Genomic DNA, 27,441 nt, shown 5'->3' on the forward strand with positions numbered 1-27,441 from the left:
GGGAGAGGATAGTTCATAAAAGCGGGAGGAAGGAGGGTTGTAAAGATTTATTTTGATCATTACTCCTTTTTTTTTCCTTTTTGCACTTTGACTACACATAGGAAAGAATGTGAAGAAGCCTCCTAAATCTTACCTAATTCATGCTGGTCTCGAGCCCTTGACTTTCACCAATATGTTTCCCAGCTGGGAGCACAGGGAAGACATTGCAGAGATCACAGAGATGGTAATGGAAGCATTTCTATCATCTTTATTGGTTTTCAAGGCACGGCTGGAGATGTGGGGGCCTCAATGCTAGGTAGCTGTAGAATCAAGGGGATCAGCCTGGGGTGGGGAAAGAAATAAGCAACCAGCATGGGTCACTTTGAACTCTAATTTCTTTTTTTCACATATTTGTGATGAATTTTCCAGAGCTCTAGCTAAACATTTTCAGATGCAAAAGAACCAAGCATGTTGGCTAAAGATTCTGTTCACTTTGACCCCTAAGGGCCAAGCTGAACGGATAATGGAGTAATGAGAGGACAGCCAGCTTCTGCATTGTTACTCTGGGAAACTGGCTTTCCCGTGTTGGGGAATGCCATCGCTTGCCTTCGTTCAAGCTTCCTTGCTGCTGCATAATGTACCATTTTAGATAAGGGGAAGATTTAAAGTGAAACTGGAGTGTAGCTGTTGACAATGTGGGACAGTTGGGGGGTAGTTAAATGCTTTTCCTGGGTAGATCTTTGTTGTTTGTTTGTTTACATTGGCTTTCTTCTCTGCGGCATGGAAGCAAGCTTCTTATGGGATAAGGGTGATTTCTTTCTTTCTTTCTTTCTTTCTTTCTTTCTTTCTTTCTTTCTTTCTTTCTTTCTTTCTTTCTATTTATTTATTTATTTAGATGTTTACAACCTTTATTGAGAGATTAAGACAAAAATCCATTTCTAGTTACCTAGGACAGCTGGCACAGATACTTTAAAATAAACCCAGCCGTGGGATCAACTACATTCTTTGATACCAAGAATTTCCATCTGTGTAAGCAATGAGCAATGTAAGTCCCATAGCTCAGAGTGGTAAACTGCAGTACTGCAGTCAAAAGCTCTGCTCACGACCTGAGTTCGATCCCAACGGAAGTTGGTTTCAGGTAGCCAGCTCAAGGTTGACTCAGCCTTCTATCCTTCCGAGGTCGGTAAAATGAGTACCCAGCTTGCTGGGGGTAAAGGGAAGATGACTTGGGAAGGCACTGGCAAACCATCCCGTAAACAAAGTCTGCCTAGTAAACGTCGGGATGTGATGTCACTCCATGAGTCAGGAATGGCCTGGCACTTGCCCAGGGGACCTTTACCTTTAAGCAATGAACAACATTTGTAACATGAAGCACATAACATTTTCCTGGCTTTGCCTTCGAGAAAGGTGTATTAGGGAAGTTACTGAACAGAAGCTCATAAGATTCTTTGGGGTCCTGTATGTTTTGTTGAGATAAGGGTGATTGCTGTGCACCTGTTATTTTGGCAGTACCAGTAACAACTTATTGGTCTGTGGGCGGGTCGGGTATCAGACAAGCAGCTCCTTGGTCTGGGTCTCTCCTTAGTACATTCAAGCCATTGTGACATCCAGTTAAAGTGTTCCTGTTCTAAATACTACCACAGGCTGACACCGACTTGGGGTCTGCCAGCAAGAGGGGCTTTTCACAACTCCCTACCTTTGGAAGGCCGAGGTAGCAACATGGTCTACATCTTCTAGGAGGGAGTTGAAAACCTTTAATTTCTGCCAGGCATTTAATCTGATATGTTTTATGTAAATAATAGAACTTTTGAAGACTGCTTTTATCTATACGTTTGGTGCACTTGTTTAATTTTTTTTAATCTGTTGTAAAAATGCTTTGCATATTTTGTTATAAAAATAGTGTAGAAGTTTATCAAGTGAGAGCCAGCATGTAGTGGTTAAGAGCAGTGGTTTGGAGCGGTGGAGTCTGATCTGGAGAACTGGGTTTGATTCCCCACTCTTCCACATGAGCAGTGCATAATAATCTGGTGAACTGGGTTGTTTTCCCCACTCCTCCACATGAAGCTAGGTGGGTGTCCTTGGGCTAGTCACAGTTCTCTTAAGAGCTCTCTCAGCCCCACCTACCTCACAGGGTGTCTGTTGTGGGGAGGGGAAGGGGTTGTGATTGTAAGCTGGTTGGATTCTTCCTTAAGTGGTAGAGAAAGTCGGCATATAAAAATAAACTCTTCTTCTTCTTCTAAATAAAAATAAATAGGCGTGAAACAAAGTGATTATCCCCAAGTCAAATAAATAATCAAGAGACAGATGATAGGGCTTGAACTCAGGATTCCAGGATATCTTTCTGTCCATTGCCCATATTGGTGGTACTTACAGTTATCCTGACTCCCTTCTTTGCAACCTCCCACCTTCTGACTGGTGTATAAGGGCTCAGGGATCTCCATTCCTACTTGTATCCAACGAAGGGAGCTTTGACTCGTGAAAGCTTATACCCTGGAATTCTCATTGGTCTTTAAGGTGCTACTGGGCTCAAATTGATACTGGGTACTGTCACTCACCCTTCAAAATGGGATTAGTTAGAAATAAAAATGAACTCTACTCCTTTTTTTTCTTTTTGGACTTTGATCATGTGCCTGAGTAAGGCAGGGAGCTGGAATGCTGGCAGTCTGGAAAAATAGGCAGTTGGGTTGCATCCAGCACTGTGTTGCAACCTGGAGGGATTCCATCAATGCATTTCTCCCTTCACGGCTTCTCTTTGGTTTATCTTTTCCCTAGGACGCTGAAGCTTCAAATCAGATAATCCTTGTAGAAGATGTGCTGTCCAAACTGTGCAAGAAGTTGTACCCACTGACGGACATCTTGGCGAGGCCTCTCCCTGAGGGTGTGGATCCACTAAAACTTGAAATTTATCTTTCAGATGAGGACTTTGAGGTAAATGGGAAGAAACTGCAATCTTTGTGTGTTGCGCTGCTTTAATTTTTTACGCTTTTGTTTATTTTCAGGCTATTTTTATGCCACCTTTAAGAAAAATGCCCAAATTAATAAAATGTAAATATAACAAAAGGAGCCCTGTGGCGCAGAGTGGTAAGCTGCAGTACTGCATTCAAAATCTCTGTTCCTGACCTGAGTTCAATCTTGACGGAAGTCTTCAGGTAGCCGGCTCAAGGTTGACTCACCCTTCCATCCTTCCAAGGGCGGTAAAATGAGTATCCAGCTTGCTGGGGGTAAAGTGTAGACGACTGGGGAAGGCACTGGCAAACCACCCCATAAATATAGTCTGCCTAGTAAACATTGGGATGTGACGTCATCCCATGGGTTGGTAATGACCCGGTGCTTGCACGGGGGACTACCTTTACCTTTTTACATATAACAAAATTCAAAAAGCATCCAAAACAGTAAATATTACTTAACATAGAGTTTAAAATCAATTTGACTGAAATAAAGTAGGTGATGTTGGAAAGCCTGAAATGAGGACTAAACATAATTCCCCAAGGGAGGGAATGCCAAAGATGAGTTCCCACCAAACATACTTTTTATGTTGATTATGCTTTTAATGTAGTGGTTAAGCGCGGTGGTTTGGAGCGGTGGACTCTGATCTGGAGAACCGGGTTTGATTCCCCACTTTTCCACATGAGTGGCGGAGGCTTATCCAGTGAACTGGATTTGTTTCCCCACTCCTCCACATGAAGCCAGTAGGGTGACCTTGGGCTAATCACAACTCTCTTAGAGCTCTCTCAGCCCCACCTACCTCACAGGGTGTCTGTTGTGGGGAGGGGAAGGGAAGGTGATTGTAAGCCGGTTTGATTGTTCCTTAAGTGGTAGAGAAAGTCAGCATATAAAAACCAACTCTTCTTCTTTTTTCAAACAGACTGCGTTGCAGATGACAAGAGAAGAATATAACGGCCTGCCTTCCTGGAAACAGGTGAACCTCAAAAAGACGAAAGGACTCTTCTGATCAGAGCATTGTTTGTAATCAAGGGCTATTGCCAGAGGCAGTCAGCACATCTCTGAGCAGCCGCAGCAGTACGATGTGTTGGTTTGCGTCCGCATTCATCAGGCAAACAAGATATGGTCTGAATTTGCTAGATTACTGCCTACTCCAAAATAATGTAACATTGTAAATGTGATAGAGAACTCTTTGCAATGTCTCTCTTTTTTTTGGACTGCAAGAATGGGTGATGTTTATGAGTCTTGTTCTTTGTACTTTCACAGTAGGCTGCTGTGACTTTCCTTTTGGCTGCGTACACCACTTGCCATTTGAGCTGGGAAGATGCTCTCTTTGTAAAGTGTTACTTTGTTAAAGCTGTGGATTTTCAAAAGAGTTTATATTTATATGGAACACAATAGGGCAAGGATGTGTTTAACAGTGCAAATGTGTATTTACTCATTTTCAAGACTTTCTATCGAGAAAGGGCTTCAGGAAAGTAGCTGGCGAAGCCACCGTTGCTTGTTCCATGTTAGTTAAGCCACCGATACGCTTTCCTCTTGAGCATCCTGAACGGTTTCTCTTTGCAACGGGCAATGGTTTTGGTCTCAGTGTTGAGCTTCAGGTGCTAAACTTGAACCAAGCATTTGTATTTATCGCCTGGGTTTCTTGAGAAACTCTCTGAATCAAACTTTGATATACTTTGAAATCCAAAAATGTATAGTGCCTTGTTTTTGTGTGTGTGTGTGTGTGTACAGTTTATATACAAAAATGTCAGTCTGTGTTTTGAAGATGGCTCAGAACAGTCTCCTATGCTCTACTTTTATAACAGTAGAAATTAAAAGAAAACATCTCAGTTCCTAATAACTTGCTGTAAACATGAAATGTCCTTTTGTGACGAAGACCTAAAGCAAAAAGCTTCAGAATAAACTCTTAGCAATGCACTGACTTGTCCTAATTCTCGTACATCCAGCCTGCTTGGTAGATAAACCCACGATAGAAACGTGTCTTGTCGCACAGCTACCCTCGGAGAATGTTTTCACTGATGTGTGACCAAAGTCCAGTGGCTGATGCAGAGAAACGTGTTGGCTAATGAACATGATGTTATGCGCGCCATCCCTTCTTGCTGGCCTTGGCCAAAGGAAATGCTTTGCGAAAGCAATAAAGATGCCCCCGCTGTTCACTGAAAGTTACCTGCTCATAAAAGAATGGTGCCGTCTGCATGGATGTTGCAGCCTTTACACCAGGAATGGTCCCCTTCTGGGTTCCTGAAAGGATTTCTTATTTCCTAGATGGCAAGGGCCAAATGAGATATGATGCAGCAAATGGCAATTTAAAATCTCCAATCTCTTCATACAGTTGCCTTCCTACAGAGCTTTGGCTACTGTAGGGCGTGAGATTGATGCTAGAGAAAGGCACAGAGAGAAAGGGGGTAAGGATCCTCTCCCCCAATGCCACTTGCTCCAATCGCAGAAGCACAGATTGGACTGCTAAATAGTTTATAAATAAACCTTGTGTGATCTTAATTGCACACCTCAGACAGTTGAGCCCCTAACTCTTAAGGGCTCCTGAATGCGTTGGCTTCACCTTCAAGGAGACCGAGGGCCACCGGGCTCTGATGGTTTGTGGTTTTCATTTGTGGGCGAGGGATGAACCCGTGTCCTGAATCATTCCTTCAGGACGCAAGCTGGCAATGCCATTTCTGAATAAAGCAATGCAATACAATGTTTATGAAATATCTCCGGTCTCTCATTGTTTCTTTGCTTTACATTATTTAAGGCACATTGACTAAGACTTGTTGGGCAATATCGGAGCCAAATAAAATTCTGTTGGAACTCGGAGTCAAGCCATGGTTTATCTGCTTATCATTCCTACTGAGATTTTGGCTGGTTGTAACTGGAACCACACTGGGAAGCTACTGCCTGAGCTTTTCCGCTGCCCTTTTAATATATGGTATAACATGCCTTCACCAATTTTAAAAGTTTAGAAATTGTTTAAGTCTGAGCAAAATTGTCAAAGCCTGATTTACATGACACTGAAATGCTTTTCTGTTTCAAAAAAGGATGCATAGCCATAGCTGTTTCACATTAAAAATTAACCTCGGTGTGTTTGCAAAGGCTTGGTGTGAAGATAAGACCCTCTGGTTTGGAATAAACTTGCAGTTTGTCATGACCCTAATCTCGCAAAATGATAGCTGTGGGCTACCAAGTTAATTCAAGTTTGTAGGTAAGAAAATGAACTGATGTGGTCATTTTGTCCAGTTTGTTTCAAACCAGTAAAGCTTCTATATCTATGCTATGTCTGAAGATGAGGGGCAGAGAGTATGTCAGCCCAAGGACTTTCTGGCTCATTCTCCCCATGACCCAAAGTTTGTTTATGGCATTTGAGTACAGCCACTGTTTCAGACAGCTTAGATGTTCTGCAGCACAACCACAAATCTCTTTTTACCTTCGATGTTGGTGGTGCTTACATTTTTTTTGTCGGTAAATACCAGGAAGTATTTTAGACTGTAACTGCTGAAAAAATAACTTTTGTCAGAACAAATACCCTCAAACCGATTGTTTCTAAGTGACCTGGTGAATTCTTCAGATGCTCTTATCAAATTTGACTGAGTCAAATGCAGTCAGGTAAACTGAACTGATTGAATCAAGTGGACTTAATGCAACCAGATGTGTGACTTATCAGAGCCCCCAAAACTGACAGGTTTTAGAAACACTGCTAACTTTTAAATCTGGGCTGGAGATAACTGACAAATTTAAAAGGGAAGCAAAGATTATATTCTATTCTATAAGATATATAAGAATCATTTGGAGCTTTTGGTACCATGCACTCTGCTAACATTGTACATATTTACTCTGGGCACATGTTTGCTAGACGTAAACTAGTGATTATATGCTATGGAAAGATAATAGTGGGTTACTCCTTAGATCCATTAACCAATGACATCCCTCCACAGTGTCTGATCATACAAAGAGTACACTGTGTTAATTATTTTAATAGTAAATAATGCACCACACTGCAGGTTCAGAAGGTAGAGATTTCTATGAAGATAATTAGTATGCCCTGCCAGAGAGGTATCTGGGGTAGCTGGTTGGAGCACAAATGGTGAAGGGTCTTGTGCTGCCTTAAGCTGTTCATTGTGGTATACTTTTTTGCATAGCAGTGGGCAAAAATGCATGGTCACTTTATCCTCCTTTAATCCCTGTTGTAGCCAGGATCGAATGCACATTAGGCAAAACGCATGCGTTTGATCCTGGCTGAAACAGGGATTAAAGGAGGATAAAGTGACCATGCGTTTTTGCCCAGTAAGTATCCAAATACTGTACCAAGTGCAAATTAATGCAGAATTGAATCAAATGAACGCAGTTCAGCTTATGTGGGTAGAGAAGCATTCAATCGTGGTCTTTTGAAGTCTGAAGTGGGAAAGACCACATAGTGAAAAGTGAGTCATCTGTAATTTAATAAACTGACTTATCTCTGCTATAGAAGAGTCTCTATTTTTCTATTCTTTGCTATTATAGAGTTGTATCTTCACCTGTTCGGATTTAGATTTGACATTCATTTGGTTGGATTTGGTAGTAATTTGTGCTTTGCGTACTACCATTGATTTATTTAGTCTTTCCTTTTATGCCCCACCACCACCACGGCAGAGCTCAGAGCAACTAACAACAAATGTAAAATACAGCAGGTTAAAAACATTCCATCATTAAATGATGTAATAATATAAATCTAAAAAACCAATGGACCATCTAATAAATCTTAACTCTTCTAATGGCACAGATGTTACCACATTTAAAAGATCACCTCTCCCAGGGATGGTAAAAATGAGAGAGCATTTGGGTATAATGCCATAGAGTCTACCTTCCAAAGCAGCCATTTTCTCCAGGTGAACTGACCTCTATAACCTGGAGATCAGCTGTAATCCCAGGAGATCTCCAGCTGCCACCTGGAGGTTGGAAACCCTAAATACAGAACATTCTTCACACAACTCATAGTTAAATTGTGGAACCCCTGCCCCAGGATGTGGTGATGGCTGCCCACTTGGAAGGCTTTAAGGGGCGTGGACATGTTCACGGAGAAGAGGAGGATTCATGGCTACTAGTCAAAATGAATAGTAGTCATGATGCATACCTATTCTCTCCAGGATCAGAGGAGCATGCCTATTAGGTGCTGTGGAACACAGGCTGGACGATGCTGCCGCAGTTGTTTGTGGGCTTCCTAGAGGCACCTGGTTGGCCGCTGTGTGAACAGACTGCTGGACTTGATGGACCTTGGTCTAATCCAGCATGGGTTCTCTTATGTTCTTATGTTCTAACATTGTTTCAAACATACACTGGTTACTAATTTCTGTGCCACCTCTTGACTGATGTAGTAGAATATTGGAAACTCTGTATCTATAAGGTATTTTTTTTTTACCTTATGTGCAGTGTCCATAAGGTTCCCAAAGGGTCTCCTATACAAACACTGACTGACCTGACCCAGATGTGCGTACCTTCAGAAAGGTTGCTACATCATGCCCCTTTCAGCCATACCCTGGATCCCAGGGTAAAGGGAGCGAGTAATGTTAAGACTCATTTTGGTACATTTAGTCCAACCTGCTGTTCTTGACTATCTTCTGTTAAAAAGTACACTTTGAATCATTTCAAAGAGAACAGAGTTTCCGAGCCATTTTTTTCAGTGTGGCTCAGGTTTCAGGAACACTGACCTAAATTAAAAATATATAATGTAGCTCCCTGGCTTGGTGGGGCCTTACCTGAGCTGCTATGTCTGTTTTGTAAGATCTTGCCAATTGACCTTGCCAGATATCCTGTTTCATTGTGCGGTGCTTTGGTACAGATAGAGAGATGCCCTCTGGGCTGAAAGAAGGCACTCCGGGCAGGGAGCCAGGACAGCATGGGCTGTTAAACCCGTCAACTTTTCCTAAGGGTGTAATTTAGCTGCTCTGTGCCTGCCAAAACCTGGCAATAAAGTGGTGAAAGCATTTGACATGTCACCCAGACCTGCCAGTGGAGCTGGAGACGAGATCCGAAACAATCCCTCCCTCCTTCATTTTCCTCTTAAAATGTAGCGTGATGGAATTGAGCTGTGGACTGCTGCTGATGAGATGTTTCGTTTAAGCGGCCTTATGAGCCATCGGACTTTCTGGTGCTCTTCCAGGCTAAGACCAGGATTGTGGGATCTTTGCAGGGTCCTGAAGATAACTCCGACCATATTATTTATCATATTTCTATTCTACCCTGTCTAGAAGAGACTTGGGGAGTTATCGTGGGGGTTTTTTTCCTTCCCTGTGAGGAAGGTTATGCTGAGGGAGAGGGACTAGACCAGGGGTCCCCAAAGTGATGCCCTTGCCACAGACCATGCAGACACCTTTCCTGGCACCCTCTGAGTGTTTTTAGAAAGGGGCCCAATGGGACTCCTGCCCAGCCACTGATTGGCCACTGGAGATCTGCTGGGCTGTGCTGATTAAAATGGCATTGCTTTGGTGGTAGCTGCACCAAAGTGTTGATTTTATTCTCTCTCTCTCAGCTCTTATTATCCAGTGTATTTTTAAAAATTGCTCCTCTTATCCCCTGCACTTTGGCTTCATCTGGGGTTGCTAACCTCCAGGTAATAGCTGGAGATCTCCTGCTATTACAAGTGATCTCCAGCCAATAGAGATCAGTTAACCTGGAGAAATTGGCCGCTTTGGCAATTGGACTCCATGGCTAGGGATGCCAGGTCCCTCTTCGGCACTGGCAGGAGGTTTTGGGGCGGAGCCTAAGGAGGACAGGGTTTGGGGAGTGGAGGGACTTCAATGTCATAGAGTTTGGGGAGGGGAGGGACTTCAATACCTAGTAAGTATCAAGTCCATAGGAAATACCGACCACTGTGGACTTGATACTTACTAGGTGTTTGTGTTAAGAACACTGATGGTTAATTGTACCATGATTTGTGTAAGCATGAATTTAATGTCTTAACTATTGTTTGTTCTGTTAAGAATCCCTTATACTATTTCTAAGGTTTCTTTGATTGTACTAGGTTTATTTCTGTTATAAACATATGGAGATATTAGATATTGAGCCTTTGTGCAGTCGTATATTTCAGGTTCCGCTATTACAGCATAGGTTTCTTAGATTTGCGAAAGCCCACAGCCTAGCAGAGGGGCCACCCCCAAGTGATGATGTCTGGTGGGTTTCTTGTTTCCCAATGGGAAAAGTGAATGGAGGCCACCAGAGAAGCAAAGCTCCAGAGAAAGGCTCTGCTGCCTCCTCCAGGTAGCCTTTCCAGTTGTCCCAGAAGCCTTTGCAGCATTACAGCAACTCTTTCTGCCCATGTTTATTTACTTATTTATTTACTGCATTTACACCCCAGCTTTCTCCCCAGTGGGGACCCAAAGTGACTTGCATTATTCTCCTCTTCTCCACTGTATCCTCACAACTCTGTTAAGTAGGTTAGGCAGAGGGCATGTGAATGGCCCAAGGTCACCCAGCAAGCTTCCATGGTAGAGTGGGGATATGAACTTGGGTCTCTCAGATTCTAGTCTGAGGGCCAACCTAGACACGATGGCATTCATGAGCCCAACCCATGGATGAACAACCATCTCCAAGAACTTGAAGGGCTGTCATACAGAGGATGGTGCCGAGTTGTTTTCTGTTGCCCCAGAAGGTCGGACCAAAACCAATGAGTTGAAATTAAATCAAAAGAGTTTCCGTCTAGACATTAGGAAGAATTTTCTAACAGAGCAGTTCCTCAGTGGAATAGGCTTCCTCGGGAGGTGGTAAGCGCTCTTCCCCTGGAGGTTTTTAAGCAGAGGCTAGATGTCAGCAATGCTGATTCTATGACATTAAGCAGATGATGAGAGGGAGGGCATCTTGGCCCTCTTCTGGGCATGGAGTAGGGGTCACTGGGTGTGTGTGGGGAAGGTAGTTGTGAATTTCCTGCATTGTGCAGGGGGCTGGACTAGATGACCCTGGTGGTCCCTTCCAACTCTAAGATTCTATAACACCATTTTAAAGTGATTTAAAAATGAGGGCCCAATCCTGATCAGGCCAGCGGCAGACTGATGTGCTCTTGTCTCTTGGTGCTTTTTCAAGTGTCCCCTGGTGCTTTTTCAAGTGTCAAAACAGCAGCCCCTCCACATCTGTTTCAGCACTTTAAAAGGGGGGGAGAGAACAAGAGCACCTCAGCTTGCTGCACTATGGGCCCAATCAGGACATATGGACACTGTAACATCCACTTTGGCCCTAATTCTCTACACCTTTCTGGCTCTTAGATCTGCCTATACTGATTGGGATAAAACAAATGTGAGAGTCACATTTCACACCCTCCAGCATAGATGCGAGTGGGAGAAAGGTGACCATGATAAGGTGGAGATAGTTAAATTGTGGAACTCCCTGCCCCAGGATGTGATGATAACTGCCAACTTGGAAGGCTTTAAGAGGGGAGTGGATATGTTCATGGAGGAGAGAAGTATTCATGGCTACTAGTTAAAATGGATACTAGTCATGATGCATACCTATTCTCTCCATGATCAGAGGAGCATGCTGAATATATTAGGTGCTGTGGAACACAGGCAAGATGGTGATGCTGCAGTTGTCTTGTTTGTGGGCTTCCTAGAAGCACCTGGTTGGCCATGGTGTGAACAGACTGCTGGACTTGATGGGCCTTGGTCTGATCCAGCATGGCCTTTCTTATGAGATGGGAGCTGCAGTGGAGAACACTGTGGTGCCACTGAACTTGAAAGTGTGGGAGGATTTATTGCATCCTCCATTGTGTGCCACATTACCATTGAAAGAGAAGAAGGGGGCTGGAATTGTGTGAGCCGGGGGACTTTGAGTCTGCACGCACGTAAAGTGTGTTATGACATCCTCCTGTTATGACATCATGGTTGTCAATAGATCAAGGCTTGATTAGGGAAGTAAACTGGCAGGACCCCAGTATCAAGTGGCAACACCATGATAGCACAGGTTGCCTCCAGCTCCCTAGATGAGATCATGGAACTTAGAGCTTGGAAAAACTGAGCTAACCTTGAGGCATGGTAGCGAACCACAGTCTGGAAAATGAATGGAGCTCTCCTTTTTAAATCAAAATAAAGGACCTTCCTTTATAACTTGCTATAAACTCCAAAGTGCCCATTCAAGCTACCAGTACCTTTTGTCAAACAAATTCAATGTATAAGTATTGTGAAGAGGTCTAAATTTCCTGGGAGCTCAAAGGAGAGTTGAGCATATTGTCGAATAAGGATGTGTTGTACTATACAACACATCCTTATCCTCAGACTGTGCTTTCATTAGGCTACGGCCTTAATTTATAAATTGCCTTTTGGGTTGATCGCTTGGGTGTCGTAGGCAACCCAGGAACATACTTCGCATCCTACTCTTCATCGCCCGTCCCCAGGCAGTGGTGACTTACTGTTAAGAAATGCCCTGGCTTCCTTGCGCCATAAATTAGATGTTGTTTTTATAATAATGTAGCTGAAGCTGGCAGCATTTTATCATAAGTGCCTCACTTCCAGAAGAAAATCGTTGTGCGCTGTATGCTCGATGATGAATTGAGCATCGCGTTGGAGAGAGTGGGGGAAAAAAGAAAGAGGAGAAATTGATCCAGCTGGTTTTATTTACCAAGCGCGTGTGTGATATTTCACCTTTTAACTCAAATGTCTTTTGTCGGGTTTGTGCTCTTGCAATTCATTCAGGTAATGAGGTTTTGCTCCAGTAATATCTGAACTAATTTCCCTTGTCTGCCTTTACCCCTCCTGGCTCGCTGTAGGCCCCTCCTGGGTCCCAGGCACTGAACAGCACAAAAGGGGCAGCTAAAAATACCTGCTGAAGCCTTTGCCTGCCTTTATGTTTCCTTCTAAGGGGCCACTGTTTTTGTCACCAGAACACCATGCGGTACCAGATGGGAGGAGAGGTAGGAAAGGCAGCTGTTGGAAGCAAGGGGCAGCCCATAATTTTGTAATTCTTACTGAAATGGGCTGAAATGCTATTAGAGGTACCTATTCCGACCATAATCAGGTGCTGAAGTGCAAACTGCATCCAACGTCAAAGGGAATATGAACACAACAATTACTTGCTTCTGTGGAAAGGCAGAGGTGTTCATCCCAGTTCTTCGGAATACCCCCTCCACGTGGTCTGCCTGCCTATACATATTATCTGACAACTCCTCGTCTCTGTAGAGCTTTTTGCTTGGCTAGATTGAATGCTAACCTTTCTATGGTAATGCAGGGCAGAATTCTGAATATACCATATTCAGACAGGATCTGCCCTTGCTCTTCTGGCTCTATTGACTCATTAGCCCATGCCCTTTTGGAATGCCGCTTTTATGAGGAACTTCGATCGCACTATATTTTCCCCCTTTTAATATACAAATCCAATGCCTCTGTGACTGACATAATGCCTTTTTTACTAAGCGACAGGGATCCCAAGGATACATTGTCAGTGGCAAGATTTGTTTCAGTCCTTATATCCCTCCAACACTAGATATATGCTGCTCAAGATCAATTGATCAAGGAGCTTCTAAGGGATAAAAGGAAAGGAAAGGCAGAGGTATGACACCAGTAATCACCATGGATCAGTATGTCTTTATGATGCTATCTGAGTTAGCCCACATACTCACAAAGTCATTACTTAATCGTTCCAGTGGGTTAGCTGTGTAAGTTGTAGGGTTGCCAGGTCCCTCTTCGCCACTGGCGGGAGGCTTTTGGGGTGGAGCCTGCAGAGGGCGGGGTTTGGGGAGAGGGAGACTTTAATGCCATAGAGTCCAATGACCAAAGCGGCCATTTTCTCCAGGGGAACTGATCTCTATCGGCTGGAGATCAGTTGTAATAGCAGGAGATCTCCAGCTAGTGCATGAAGGTTGGCAACCCTAGTAAGTCATCTTGTGGCACCTCAAAGACCAACCATTTTGTTGAAGCATAAACTTGCAGTTTGCCTCTGAAGTGGATGAAAACTTCACTATGTCTTTAAGGTGCTGCTAAAACTCATTGGTGTGACTACTTTTGTAACCACTTCCCCAGCCAAATAAAATCTGGAATTCCCAGGGCCAGCAACATTTCCGTTGGGGGTCCCTAATTTTGTTAAGCCTGTGGACATCTTTTAGAATGATGAGAGAAAGAGTAGTGGATAGAATCACAAAATGGCTGCCATAGGGGATGGGACCACACACAAAATGGCTGTTACAGGGGCCAATAGTGTTAGGCGGATGCTTGGCTTGGAACTTTCCATGATAGTGACAGCTACTTACAAAAGGGTGCTCCTAGCAGACCCAAAGCTGATGCCTCCTGGGATCTTCGGGAACATTGGAGCACCTCCTGCTTCACTGAGGTGGAGGAAAGCTGGGATTGTCCCTTTCCACTGGAGTGAAGAACATCTTGGTGAAGAAATATGGGTTCCAGGAAACATACTGACATTCATCATGGCACACATGGGCACAACATTGGGGGTCACGGTTTATATCACTGGTGCTTCTTTTCTCCTTGAATTAGATCATCCACAGTGTCTATAAATATACAGGAATCTAAAGATTTGGTGGCCAGCAGGTATTTGGAAGGGAGGGAAAGGTGGCATGGTATAGCCCAATCTTGTCAGATCTCGGAAGCCAAGCAGGGTTAGTACTTGGAAGGGACACCATCAAGGAAGACTCTGCAGATGAAGGCAATGGTAAACCACCTCTGTTTCTGACTTGCCTTGATAGCCACTTGCTGGTGTTGCCATAAGTCAGCTGCAACTGGATGGCACTTCACACACACACACACACACACACACACACACACACACACACACACACACGTATTTGGAAACCATGGACACTTTTTTTGGGGGGGATGTAGGGTAATATCCAGAGAAGAACTGGCCAGTAGTATGGGCTGTTTTCCTTAGCCACTTGCCATGCCACCATATCTTCCTGATCAGTTTCCCCAACTAGTATCCACTAGTTCCACCCTTGGCATACTGGAAACAAGAAGCAGCTAGACACACCCTCTGCCCATTCAAATCAGCAGAGCTGGGTGATGTGGAGGCCTTAAGGTTATGACCCAAGAGGTCTTTTTTCTCCCCTCCCCATACCTTTATAAGATCCAGTAGAATGAAGAGTTCTGGAAAACTTGAAAGCTTGCACCCGGTGTTGTATTTTTTTCATTTGGTCTTAAGCAAAGGGGTTACAAGCCTTTTGTTTGTGGCTCCTTAAACACTACACCAGCGCGGTGTAATGCTTAAGAGCAGCAGACTCCAATCTGGTGAAACGGATTTGTTTCCCCACTCCTACATATGAAGCCTGCTGGGTGACCTTGGGCTAGTCACAGTTCTCCCAGAACTCTCTCAGTCCCACCTACCGCACAAGGTGCCTGTTGTGGGGAGGGAAAGGGAAGGTGATTGTCAGCCGCTCTGAGACTCCTTTAAGGTAGAGAAAAAGTGGGGTATAAATGACAACTCTTCTAACAAGGTTTTTGCTTCTAGCATGAGCTCTGATGGACTAGAGCCCGTTTCTGATGCATACTGAGATCCTCCTCCCCAGTCTGTTTCATTGCCAATTGGAGCTGTTGCTACACTTGAGAAATCTCTCGCCTCCAGAAGCAAAGAAGAAAAGCAACACATGATTGTTTCAGCAAATGCTGGCTGGAGGGGAGGGGTATCTGTGTCCTGACTCCTGGTGCTGCATAACGGTGGCCAAAAAAGCCAGGAAGTGGAAAATAATTCCTTAGATCTGAGTGGTGCTTTTGGAAAGTAATATCCATAAATCCAGAGTTGAAAATCCAAGTGTTTTGAAATAAAAGACCCTTCCTTTAAAATTTACAGCTCATCCATTCAGCCATGTAGATCCATCACTGTGGTGATGAGTCGCAGAACCATAGCCTACACCTCAGTCTTGCAGTGGTCTTGGAGTGATTGTTATGATGATTGTTCCAACAATCCTGACAATATAATTTATTAATCTTGGTGGCTGTGTCAGAGGGGAATCTTGAGAGAAAAGTGGGTTGGACCAAAATCTTTCTGCCGCGTTTCTATCCTACTCTCCCTCCAAGGAGCTCAAGGCAGTGCAGTGATTCTCCCTTCTACATTTTAACCTCACAACAATCCAGTGAGGTAGCTGAGGCCGAGAAGTGCTCACTGGCCTACTTGAGAGCCAGGAGCGGTGGACTCTAACCTGGAAAACCAGGTTTGATTTCCCTCTTCTCCACATGAGCGGCAGATTAGATTTGTGTCTAATCTGGTGAACCGGGTTTGTTTCCCCACTCCTCCACATGAAGCCTGCTGTGCTGGGTGACCTTGGGCCTGTCACCGTTCTCTCCAAACTCTCTCAGCCCCACCTATCTCACAAGGTGTCTGTTGTGGGGAGAGGAAGGGAAGGCAGTTGTAATCCGGTTTGAGTCTCCTTGCAGGTAAAGAAAATTGGGGTATAAAAGCCAACTCTTCTTCAGTCAGCTGTATGGCTGTGTGGGGATCTGAACACTGTTCTCCAAGATCCTATCCCAGCACTTTAACCAGCACCCCACACTGCCTCTCAGTGTTGGAATATGCAAAATGAAAACATGCGGGGAGAAACAATTTTCTTCTTGCTTAGAATAACATAGAACTAAAAGGGTAGTCATAATAGACTGTTACAACACATCTTGTGATTTTGTAAATCTAGTAAGTAACAACTCCAACAATAAGGTGTTATTCTTTAAGGTGCTTATAAGCATCTTGGTTGTGTTTGCTAGGTTCAAAAGGCTCCAGTGCTCATTGTCTGGTGGGTTGCTTTTTAAATTCTTATTTTACAATTTTTATGAAGGCAAGAAGACAAAGAATTGTTTGGGGGGGGGGTCTTAAATTGAAGGTATCCCAAGAAGGGGCCCTGGGCTTCTTCAGGTTCCTGGTTCAACTATTGCAGTGATGGGCTCAGAAGGTGGAATTCTCCTATGTATCCAGCAGATGGCACCTCAGGCTAATTAAGGAAGCCGGGGTTTCATCAACCTGGCATGATAACAAGGGTTATTAGTCTGGTCCCTTCTGGAACAAGACGGTGTTCACGGTTGTGATACCCACACGTAGGAGGAGGAGGAGGAGGAGGCGGATGTAAAGCAATAGTTCAGGATTCCTCATTAGGGGAAAAATGTGAGATTGGCTGGTGTGCTGCAAATATGGTTTATAGAATATTAACTGATATGAATAGGATTTGTAGAACTGGGGGGTGGAAATCAACTTGCACCATTTCTAGGCAGAGGGCTTTCTACATTTTATTCAGTCATCTCCAAGGCTTTTCAAAACTATGATGATATAATGTAGGGCTGCCAAAAGCCTGGAGAAAAAAAAAATGTCCTCTAATACAGGTTCAATGGGATGTTCTTTGTCCAATGATGTTACTTTCCTCCCTGCCGCAAAAAGCTTCACGTGCTCATTTCCACGCATGAAGCTTCTCTTAAAAGAACAGAAGGAGATTGAGACTGGGAAGGGAAGCCATTAAGAAGCTAGAAAAGATTCTTAACTGTAAGGATGTGTTAATTGACGCCATAGTATTCCCTATTACTATGTATGGGTGTGAAAGCTGTACAATGAAGAAAGCTGACAGGAAGGAAGTAGATTCCTTTCAAATGTAGTCTTGGAAGAGAGCTTTACGGATACCGTGGACCACCAAAAAGGGCAAATCAGTGGATGCTTGATCAAATCAAGCCTGAACTGTCCATAGAAGTTAAAATGGCCAAAATAAGGCTATTGTACTTTGGTCACATTTTCCTAATGCTAGGAAAAGTGGAAGGCAGCAGGAAAAGAGGAAGACCCAACATGAGATGGATTGTCTCTATAAAAGAGACCACGGCCCACAGTTTGCAAGACCTGACCAAGGCTGTTAATGATAGGATGTTTTGGAGGACATTGATTCATAGGGTTGCCATGAGTTGGAAGCGACTTGACAGCACTTAACACACACACACAAAAGAACGGGACATTTTTCTCTAGACCTCTGGGCATCTCAGTATACATGGCTGTTGTCACGTGTACAGGCCCATACAGAAGCATCGGCTCATGAAATCGTCTTCTCCCCATGATCTCTGCTGATTTGTGCAAGCACCGGGTCATTCCTGGCCCATGGGGTGACGTCACATCCCAACGTTTACTAGGCAGACTGTATTTATGGGGTGGTTTGCCATTGCCTTCCCCAGTAAGCTGGGTACTCATTTTACCGACCTCGGAAGGACGGAGGGCTGAGTCAACCTTGAGCCGGCTACCTGAAACCGACTTCTGTTGGGATTGAACTCGAGTCATGAGCAGAGCTTTTGACTACAGTACTGCAGCTTACCACTCTGCACCACGGGGCTCAATGTAGCCTCCTCCTAACAATCCTGAGGGGCTAGATTAGGCCAATAGAGGGTCAAGATTTTAGTCTAATCTAGTCATCCATGGGGTCTTGCTGATGTGTTTCCCGGTGCCCACCTATTTCTTCTGCAAAGTGACACTTCAACAAAGCAAGCCTGGTTTTTCTCAACCTCGCTAGAGCAGAACAGTCCAGGAAATGTCACCCTTGAGCCTTCAAGGGGCTTCAAAATAGTTGCCCCATCATAGCAGGTCACTTGGCTTGAAGCTTCCCATTTGAGGGGGCATCCACTACCCTTTCTCAAAATTCCAAATGAGCACCCGGGATCGACAGGGATGGGGACCCCAATGTGAATCCCAACATCCAACTAGCACCAAGTTTAGGTTAATAGGAATGCCTCCACCACAGAGAATGCCTCTTGCCACACTGCCATGCTGGCACATGACAAAGTGACTCTTTTTAATATTTATTGAGGGACATTTCACACTTTATCTGATAAGTACGGTTTCCCCTGTGGAAGTTGCCATTCAGAGCACAAAATCACTTTCTGGATCAATCACTTTCTGGTGGGTCAAAAATGATAACCAAGGGAAGAATGGTACTTTTGGGCTACCAACAGCCAACATAGGCCAAATGGACAGATATGTGCAAAGTTGCAAATTCACATGCTGTGGGGGGAGATAAAAGGCTCTTTAGGAATCCATGATCACTCAACTTTAACCTTCACTTAAAGGATAAACAGGTGGGGTTTCCAGCCTCCAAGTGGAGCCTGGAGGTCTCCCGGAAGTACGACTAATCTCCAGACTACAGACATTAGTTTCCATAAAGGAAATGCTTTGGAGAGTAAACGCTATGGCATTATACCACACTGAGGTCCATCCCCTTTCCACCCCAAACCCTGTCCTCCCAGCCTCTACCTCCAAATCTCCAGGAATTTCCCAACTCAGAGCTGGCAACCAATGTGCTCGGTTGCTTCACATGGTCATGCTTTGTTTTTAAGGCCCGGCAGTAGCTGTCTTCCCAAAGCCCACTGGTAGCTTTTAAAAGGCACAACAGTTTTCTAAAGAAAAAAGGTCAGTTGACCATAGAGACTTGTTCTTTTTAATTCTTTTTTTAACCTGTTGCCCTTTCAAGGGGTCTAGAGAAAGTTTCAAATTTAGTTAAAAAACCCCAAATATCCTAGCTGTGTAGCTTGATCTCATGGTAGCTCCCTGTCTTGAACAGACAACCAGGGGCATCCATGTGGGGGAGGGGATCATTATTAACTCAAGAGTATTGATGAACATCAATAATTTACTGCCTAAATCTCTGCTTGGAGAGTATCCTTCAGAAGTGCCACTGGATACAGCCAGATGGATGTGTTTCCACAACTCACGTCTCCCTCTTCAAGAAGTATCTCACTATTTATTTAGCCCTCACTAGATCTTGCTTCCAGTTTTGCTTCTGCATTCATAACACAGAATGGGAAGGGCTGCTGCTCAGCTTCCCTTCAAGAGCGAATTCTCATCGAAGGTTATATTGGCTCAACGGTTCCCAGGAGCCCTGGGACATTTAAAGGTAGGGTTGCCAGGTCCCTCTTTGCAACTGGTGGGAGGTTTTTGGGGCGGAGCCTGTGGAGGGCAGGGTTTGGGGAGGGACTTCAATGCCATAGAGTCCAATTGCCAAAGCGGCCATTTTCTCCAGGTGAACTGATCTCTATAAGCAGGAATAATAGAATCACAGAGTTGGAAGGGACCACCAGGGCCATCTAGTCCAACCCCCTGCACAACACAGGAAACTCACAACTACCTCCCCCCCACATACCCCCAGTGACCCTGGTAAGTTGTAATAGCAGGAGATCTCCAGCTAGTACCTGGAGGTTGGCAACCCTACTTAAAGGAAGGCTACCATTGAACCCTGGTGGCTTCTCTAAGGGGGACATTGAAACGATAGTGGCTGAAAGTAGAGTGGAAAAGCCCTACCTCAGGCTGTTTACTACACTGTGGTATTGCTCATTAACATATAATAAATGACAGGAAGTAATGACTAGTATTTGGGAAGGGACTGGAATTTTTGTAGCCGGGGCTGCCAGGCTGGTAGGAAGGAAGCAACAATGACCGTATCAAGGATGACAACTGTTGCTCACCCTTTGCTTCACAGCGGGGCAGCTGATTGACTGCTTCCACATGGGTCATGTGCCAGGGATCGGTGCATACTTGCCCCACTCGCTGTTGGGACAGGAAAGGATCCTTATCCCGCAAGTGAGTAAGCTATGTTTGCTGGCACAGTTCTGGGTAACTCGAGAGAGCAGAGTCAAAGCCAGTAACGCTTGGTAGGAATTTCCCTTCCTCTCCATGACACAGCATTATACAATTGGACAGGAATAGAGTGGAAGGGAGAGGTATTTCCTTTCTCTGTGTCCGAGATTGAAGGATTACAAAGGCCTGATTTAAACGTGACACTGGCTGAAACTGAAGAACTCGCCCAGGGAGACATTGCATTCATACAGCGTCTTGTTTGAAACTGGACTTCTACCTGTGTAAAGCAGGTACGTGTGCCAGGTAAAAATGCCCACAAGGCTTTAGCCAGCCAGGAAAGGTGTTCAACGCTCATAAATTTCCTTTGTGCTCTACTCTATTTTGAGAAAGGTAATTTAGGAGCTCCACATACAATTTTAGCTGCATATTTTAGAAATGTCTTCTTTTAAGAACCTGTTTCCTAGCCCAGTTCCTCTACCTTTTACATCTGCACATAGGGTTGCCAACCTGAGACCAGGCAACAGAGATCAGTTCTCCTGGAGAAAATGGCAGCTTTGGCAATTGGACTCTTTGGAATTGAAGCCCCTCCCCTCTACAAAACCTGCCCTCCTCAGGCTCCACCCCCAAAATCTCCAGGTATTTCCCAACCTGGAGCTGGCAACTCTAAGAGGAACTGATCCTTGCAGTCTGGAAATCAATTGTGCCTCCAAATGATCCCCAGGCCCCATACTGAGGCTGGCAACCCTTGCAACTGCAAACAATTTCCAGGAAGCCTTTTTGTTCAGACTAGAAGGGAGGGTGTCAAAGCACTCCCACATAAAAAGAGGAAACAGGATCAAAGAACAGTCATTACTATCTGCATTCTACACATAATGGGATATCTGAAACTCAAGAGGGGAATTTGGCTTAAAATGTTTTTTTACAAAAATGGAAATTCCTGATATTGCAGAAGGGCCATGAGGCTGCGGTCCTATAGATGATTATTTGGAAATGCCCTGTTGAAATCCGCAAGATATACTTCCAAGGAAACATAGCCCAGCATTGTGGGTTATGACTTGGAAGGGAAGCACGATTTTTCGGCGAGAGCAGCTTAGAGACCTCAGGTGGAGAGAGAAAGAAACCGAAGCTGGAGGGCTTAATGAACATGGGTGGTTTGTGTGTGTGTGTGTGTGTGTGTGCATGTATATGTAAACCATTTCGCTCGGAACCCTCCCCTGAAAGGCAAGCAGTTGGCACATCCCCTCAGTGAGTCAACAGTGGTGCTCATCTGGAATGCATCAGCCCAAGTGCTCTGGTTCACAGCTGTTGCAACATTCGTTGCTACGTTATTGGAGTCTCAAGATGCCCCAGGACAGGTTTCCATCCATCCGCATCTGACACTAAGTATAACAACCATTGCCAGATTCTTGCCAAGTTCCCTTTCTGAGTCACCGGTGGAGGTTTGAGTCTCCAGACCCAGCCGGCATAACTACAGAGAAATTAAAAGGAGGAAGGGAGAAGGGAATGAACACATCGATTTTCATTCAGCGTTGGGAGGCAGATGTCCCTGGAAGTTCCTCCAGGCTTCCTCCCCAGGATGCACTGAAATTGGATCAGGAAGTTCCAAGCTTCAGCCCCATCTTCTCACAGCAACATGCCCAGCCGCTCTCCTATTTTGTGCAGGTAAGGCTGCCCAGGGTACTGGAAGGACCACCGCATCTCATATTGTTGAACACCAGTTAAGATCTGACTAGGGTTGCCAGGTACCCCCTGGCAACTGGTGGGGAAGGTGTGTGGGGGTCTTAGCAGGCACAAATTGAGGCCTTAGGCTCGTTGCTGTCAGCACATTGACCTCATTTCCGGAAGTGATGTTATCACATCGCTGACAATGTGGGAGACACTCTGGTATTTGGGCAAAAACTCTATGGTAGAAGCTGTTTTTACCAAAGAGCTTTGCCCAAACACCAGAGCATCTCCTATGTCATCAGTGACATGATGGCATCACTTCCAGATGATGTCAATGTGCCAATGGCATCAAGGCCGAGGCCTCAATTTGCACCTGATAAGACCCCCACCGGCCAGCTGAACGGCACCAGTGGGTCCTAAAGCGAGGGGTCCTAAAGCGAGGGATCCCCCATCCCCGGTGGGGATCTAGCAACCCTAGATCTGACTCACAAGCCCTGCTCCCTGTGTCCCTGCCTTGAGAGGTGAGGTGGATGGCAACCAGTGACAGAGTTTTTTCCATAGTGGCACCTCACTTGTGGAATGCTCTTCCCTTTGAGGCATGCCTGGAGCCTACAATGCTTTCCTTTAGGTGCCAGGCCAAAACATGTCTGTTGCCAACCTCCAGGTGGTACTACTGGGGGAAAAACAGCACGATGGCTCAATATAATGACAATAAACCTATATTATTTGAGTACAAGACAAAACCATTTAACAGTGTGATACAAAACTATACAAACCATACAAAAGTACTGTCCAACACCATCAAAACATACAATAACTGCAAAGATTGATAGTCCACAACAATCCCAAAGAATTGTGTAATGTTCAAAGGCTGTAGCATATAATAAACACAACAAAAATCCATCTTCTATTAAAGGATGAGAAATCACTTAGTTAAGGGAAACAAAGAGTTGAGCAAAACAAGGAAACATGCCTTCCAGATCAAGCCACACGTTTTCGCCAGCAATAGCTGCATTGGCCTGTAAAGCATATAAACTATCAGAAGCCCACAGAGGGTTTAACAATCATGAGTGCCTTTGATAGAATTGTGATCTCCAGGATACAGAGATCAGTTCCCCTGGAGAAAATGGCAGCTTCAGAGGGTGGACTCTGTGGTATTATACCTGCAAAGACCCCCCCTCCCCAAACTCTGCCCTCCCCAGGCTCAATTCCCCAAATCTTTTTTTTTTAATTGTATTATGAATTTTAAACTTTCATACCAAAATACACAGTACACCGGGGGGAGGGGAATTACATAAACAAAATAAAATAATGACGCTACTTGGCAAGATAACATAATTTAGCCAGAATTGAACTCTATCTGTTGAACATCCTTCATTTCTCAATACTGTCAATCTGATCAATTGATGTGTCTCTAAGCTATTTTGTGCCCATTCATGACTAGTTGGTACAGCAGTTTGTTTCCAGTGCCTTGCAAGAATGATTCTAGCAGCTGTGATGAGATGTAACAAAATAGAACAAGTTATTAGAAACCTTTGGTATATAAAAATATTGTCGAAGGCTTTCACGGTCAGAGTTCATTGGTTCTTGTAGGTTATCCGGGTTGTGTAACCGTGGTCTTGGAATTTTCTTTCCTGACGTTTCGCCAGCAACTGTGGCAGGCATCTTCAGAGTAGTAACACTGAAGGACAGTGTCTCTCAGTGTCAAGGGTGTAGGAAGAGTAATATATAGTCAGAAAGGGGTTGGGTTTGAGCTGAGTATTGTCCTGCAAAAGTATTGTCCTGTAAGTATCAAGATAATGTGCTAATGAGGGTATGGTATGTTAATATGGAACCATTGTATCCTGAAGTGATCTGTTAATGTGTGCAATCCAAAACTAATCTGTATGGCTATTGTTGAATGTTGTCTTTGTCTGGAGGTTTTTCAGGGCAGGAAGCCAAGCCTTATTCATTCTTAAACTCTCCTCTTTTCTGTTAAAGTTGTGCTGATGTTTATGAATTTCAATGGCTTCTCTGTGCAATCTGACAAAATAGTTGGTAGAATTGTCCAGTCTTTCAGTGTCTTGGAATAAGACCCTGTGTCCTGTTTGTGTCAGTCCATGTTCAGCCACTGCTGATTTCTCAGGTTGGCCAAGTCTGCAGTATCTTTCATGTTCTTTTATCCTTGTTTGTATGCTGCGTTTTGTGGTCCCGATGTAAACTTCTCCACAGCTGCAAGGTATACGATATACTCCTGCAGAGGTGAGGGGGTCTCTTTTGTCTTTTGCTGATCGTAGCATTTGTTGTATTTTCTTGGTGGGTTTAAACACTGTTTGTAGGTTATGTTTTTTCAAAAGTTTCTCCATCCTATCAGTGACTCCTTTAATAAATGGCAAGAATACCTTTCCTATGGGAGACTGTTTTTCTTGAGTTTTCTGATTTTTGTTTGGTTCAATGGCCCTTCTGATTTCATTCTTGGAGTAGCCGTTTGCTAGCAGTGCGTGATTTAGATGGTTAGTTTCTTCCTTGAGAAACTGTGGTTCACAGATCCGTCTTGCACGGTCCATTAATGTTTTGATTATTCCTCTTTTCTGTCGGGGGTGGTGGTTGGAGTTTTTGTGTAAGTAGCGATCTGTGTGAGTTGGTTTCCGGTAGACCTTGTGACCTAACTGAAGGTTTGATTTACGGATGACAAGGGTATCAAGAAATGGGAGTTTACCCTCAATTTCCTTTTCCATGGTAAACTGAATGTTTGGATGGATATTATTAAGATGGTTTAGAAAGTCCATTAATTTTTCTTCACCATGGCTCCAAATGGTAAATGTATCATCTACGAACCTGAACCAGACTGTAGGTTTGTAAGGTGCTGATTCTAAAGCTGTCTTTTCAAAATATTCCATGTAAAAGTTTGCTATTACTGGACTGAGTGGACTTCCCATAGCTACTCCATCGATCTGTTCATAAAATTCTTGATCCCATAGGAAATAACTTGTTGTCAAACAATGGTGAAATAAGGCTGTTATATCTTCTGGAAAAATCTGGTTAATCAATGAGATTGTGTCTTTAACTGGAACCTTGGTAAAGAGGGATACAACATCAAAACTGATTAATATATCCTTTGGATTGAGTCTTAACGGACTGATTTTGTTGATGAAGTGAGTTGAATCTTTGATGTAAGAAGTGGTTTTTCCAATGTGGTCCTGTAGGAGGGTGGTCAAATATTTAGCTAATTCATATGTTGGGGAACCAATGGCACTCACGATGGGTCGGAGTGGAACGGAATCCTTATGAATTTTAGGTAGTCCATATAATCGTGGTGGTTGTGCTTCAGTCTTGCATAGTTTTCTGTGTGTGTCGGGATGAAGAGTGGAATTCTTGATCAGAATGCTAGTTTTCCTGGTAATTTTGCAAGTTGGATCTCGTTTTAGTTTTTTGTATGTGGCAGGGTCCAGAAGTTCCTCAATCTTCTTTTTGTATTCTTCTGTTTTCATGATCACTGTGGCATTGCCTTTGTCAGCTGGTAGAATAATGATTTCTGGATCTGCATTGAGGGTCTTGATGGCGTTTCTCTCTTTGCGTGTTATGTTGCTAGCAGGGGGCTTTGCTTTTCGTAGAATTCTTGCTGTCTCTCCTCTTATTTCCTCAGCATCTTCTTCAGGTAGATTACGAATGGCAGATTCTACATTTGCAATGATGTCTTCCACTGGAATTTGGGTGGGAGTGACTGCAAAGTTTCCTCCCTTGGCTAAGATGGAAGTTTCTTCAGGTGAGAGTTGTCGGTCTGTCAGATTGAAGATAATACGTTTGTTGTCAAGTTTTGGACTGTTCTGTCTTCTTTCCTGTAATTTGTTAAACTTTTGCTTCTGTCTGGAAGTATGGCTGGTTAACCCCTGTTCCATTTTTCTGTAGGTGAGATTATCAATCTTGTCCCAATCATGGCTTCTCATTTTGTGGCTAGTATTGATATGTAAGGAAAACAACTCCTTGTCTGTGGCAGCAAGTTCTCTGCGGGTAGTGTGAATTCTCTCTCGTAAGAGAGCCCGTTCTAGATGGTCATAAATGCGGTTAGCTCGTGAAGTTTTAAAGATTCTTTTACTTGTGAGAAAAGATGGAATGGTTCCAGTGTCTCTGCATCGCAGTAGAAAAGTTAAAGAACAAAGTAGATGTGCTTTCTTGTTCCGAAGTGTTTCCAATCTCCGGGTCTGTTGAAATATTTCCTCCCCGTAGAGGCGTTCAAAATATTGTCGAAGGCTTTCACGGTCAGAGTTCATTGGTTCTTGTAGGTTATCCGGGTTGTGTAACCGTGGTCTTGGAATTTTCTTTCCTGACGTTTCGCCAGCAACTGTGGCAGGCATCTTCAGAGTAGTAACACTGAAGGACAGTGTCTCTCAGTGTCAAGGGTGTAGGAAGAGTAATATATAGTCAGAAAGGGGTTGGGTTTGAGCTGAGTATTGTCCTGCAAAAGTATTGTCCTGTAAGTATCAAGATAATGTGCTAATGAGGGTATGGTATGTTAATATGGAACCATTGTATCCTGAAGTGATCTGTTAATGTGTGCAATCCAAAACTAATCTGTATGGCTATTGTTGAATGTTGTCTTTGTCTGGAGTTAAAGACACAATCTCATTGATTAACCAGATTTTTCCAGAAGATATAACAGCCTTATTTCACCATTGTTTGACAACAAGTTATTTCCTATGGGATCAAGAATTTTATGAACAGATCGATGGAGTAGCTATGGGAAGTCCACTCAGTCCAGTAATAGCAAACTTTTACATGGAATATTTTGAAAAGACAGCTTTAGAATCAGCACCTTACAAACCTACAGTCTGGTTCAGGTTCGTAGATGATACATTTACCATTTGGAGCCATGGTGAAGAAAAATTAATGGACTTTCTAAACCATCTTAATAATATCCATCCAAACATTCAGTTTACCATGGAAAAGGAAATTGAGGGTAAACTCCCATTTCTTGATACCCTTGTCATCCGTAAATCAAACCTTCAGTTAGGTCACAAGGTCTACCGGAAACCAACTCACACAGATCGCTACTTACACAAAAACTCCAACCACCACCCCCGACAGAAAAGAGGAATAATCAAAACATTAATGGACCGTGCAAGACGGATCTGTGAACCACAGTTTCTCAAGGAAGAAACTAACCATCTAAATCACGCACTGCTAGCAAACGGCTACTCCAAGAATGAAATCAGAAGGGCCATTGAACCAAACAAAAATCAGAAAACTCAAGAAAAACAGTCTCCCATAGGAAAGGTATTCTTGCCATTTATTAAAGGAGTCACTGATAGGATGGAGAAACTTTTGAAAAAACATAACCTACAAACAGTGTTTAAACCCACCAAGAAAATACAACAAATGCTACGATCAGCA

At 43.9% G+C, this 27,441-nt stretch overlaps 1 protein-coding gene across 1 annotated transcript in view; it reads left to right on the forward strand.

Moving 5' to 3' along the window:
- Window positions 1–4,300, forward strand: part of SVIL (supervillin) — a 79,626-nt gene extending 75,326 nt beyond the window's left edge. Inside the window, exons 38-40 of the mRNA XM_056857232.1 lie at window positions 102–223; window positions 2,752–2,907; window positions 3,845–4,300. Of these exons, the coding sequence (XP_056713210.1) occupies window positions 102–223; window positions 2,752–2,907; window positions 3,845–3,931 (365 nt within the window). The 3' untranslated portion in view covers window positions 3,932–4,300. The remainder of the gene's footprint in view (window positions 1–101; window positions 224–2,751; window positions 2,908–3,844) is intronic.
- Window positions 4,301–27,441: the final 23,141 nt, after the last annotated feature.

The sequence above is a fragment of the Euleptes europaea genome, chromosome 11 (genome assembly GCF_029931775.1).
Source record: "Euleptes europaea isolate rEulEur1 chromosome 11, rEulEur1.hap1, whole genome shotgun sequence".
Lineage (NCBI taxonomy): Eukaryota > Metazoa > Chordata > Lepidosauria > Squamata > Sphaerodactylidae > Euleptes > Euleptes europaea.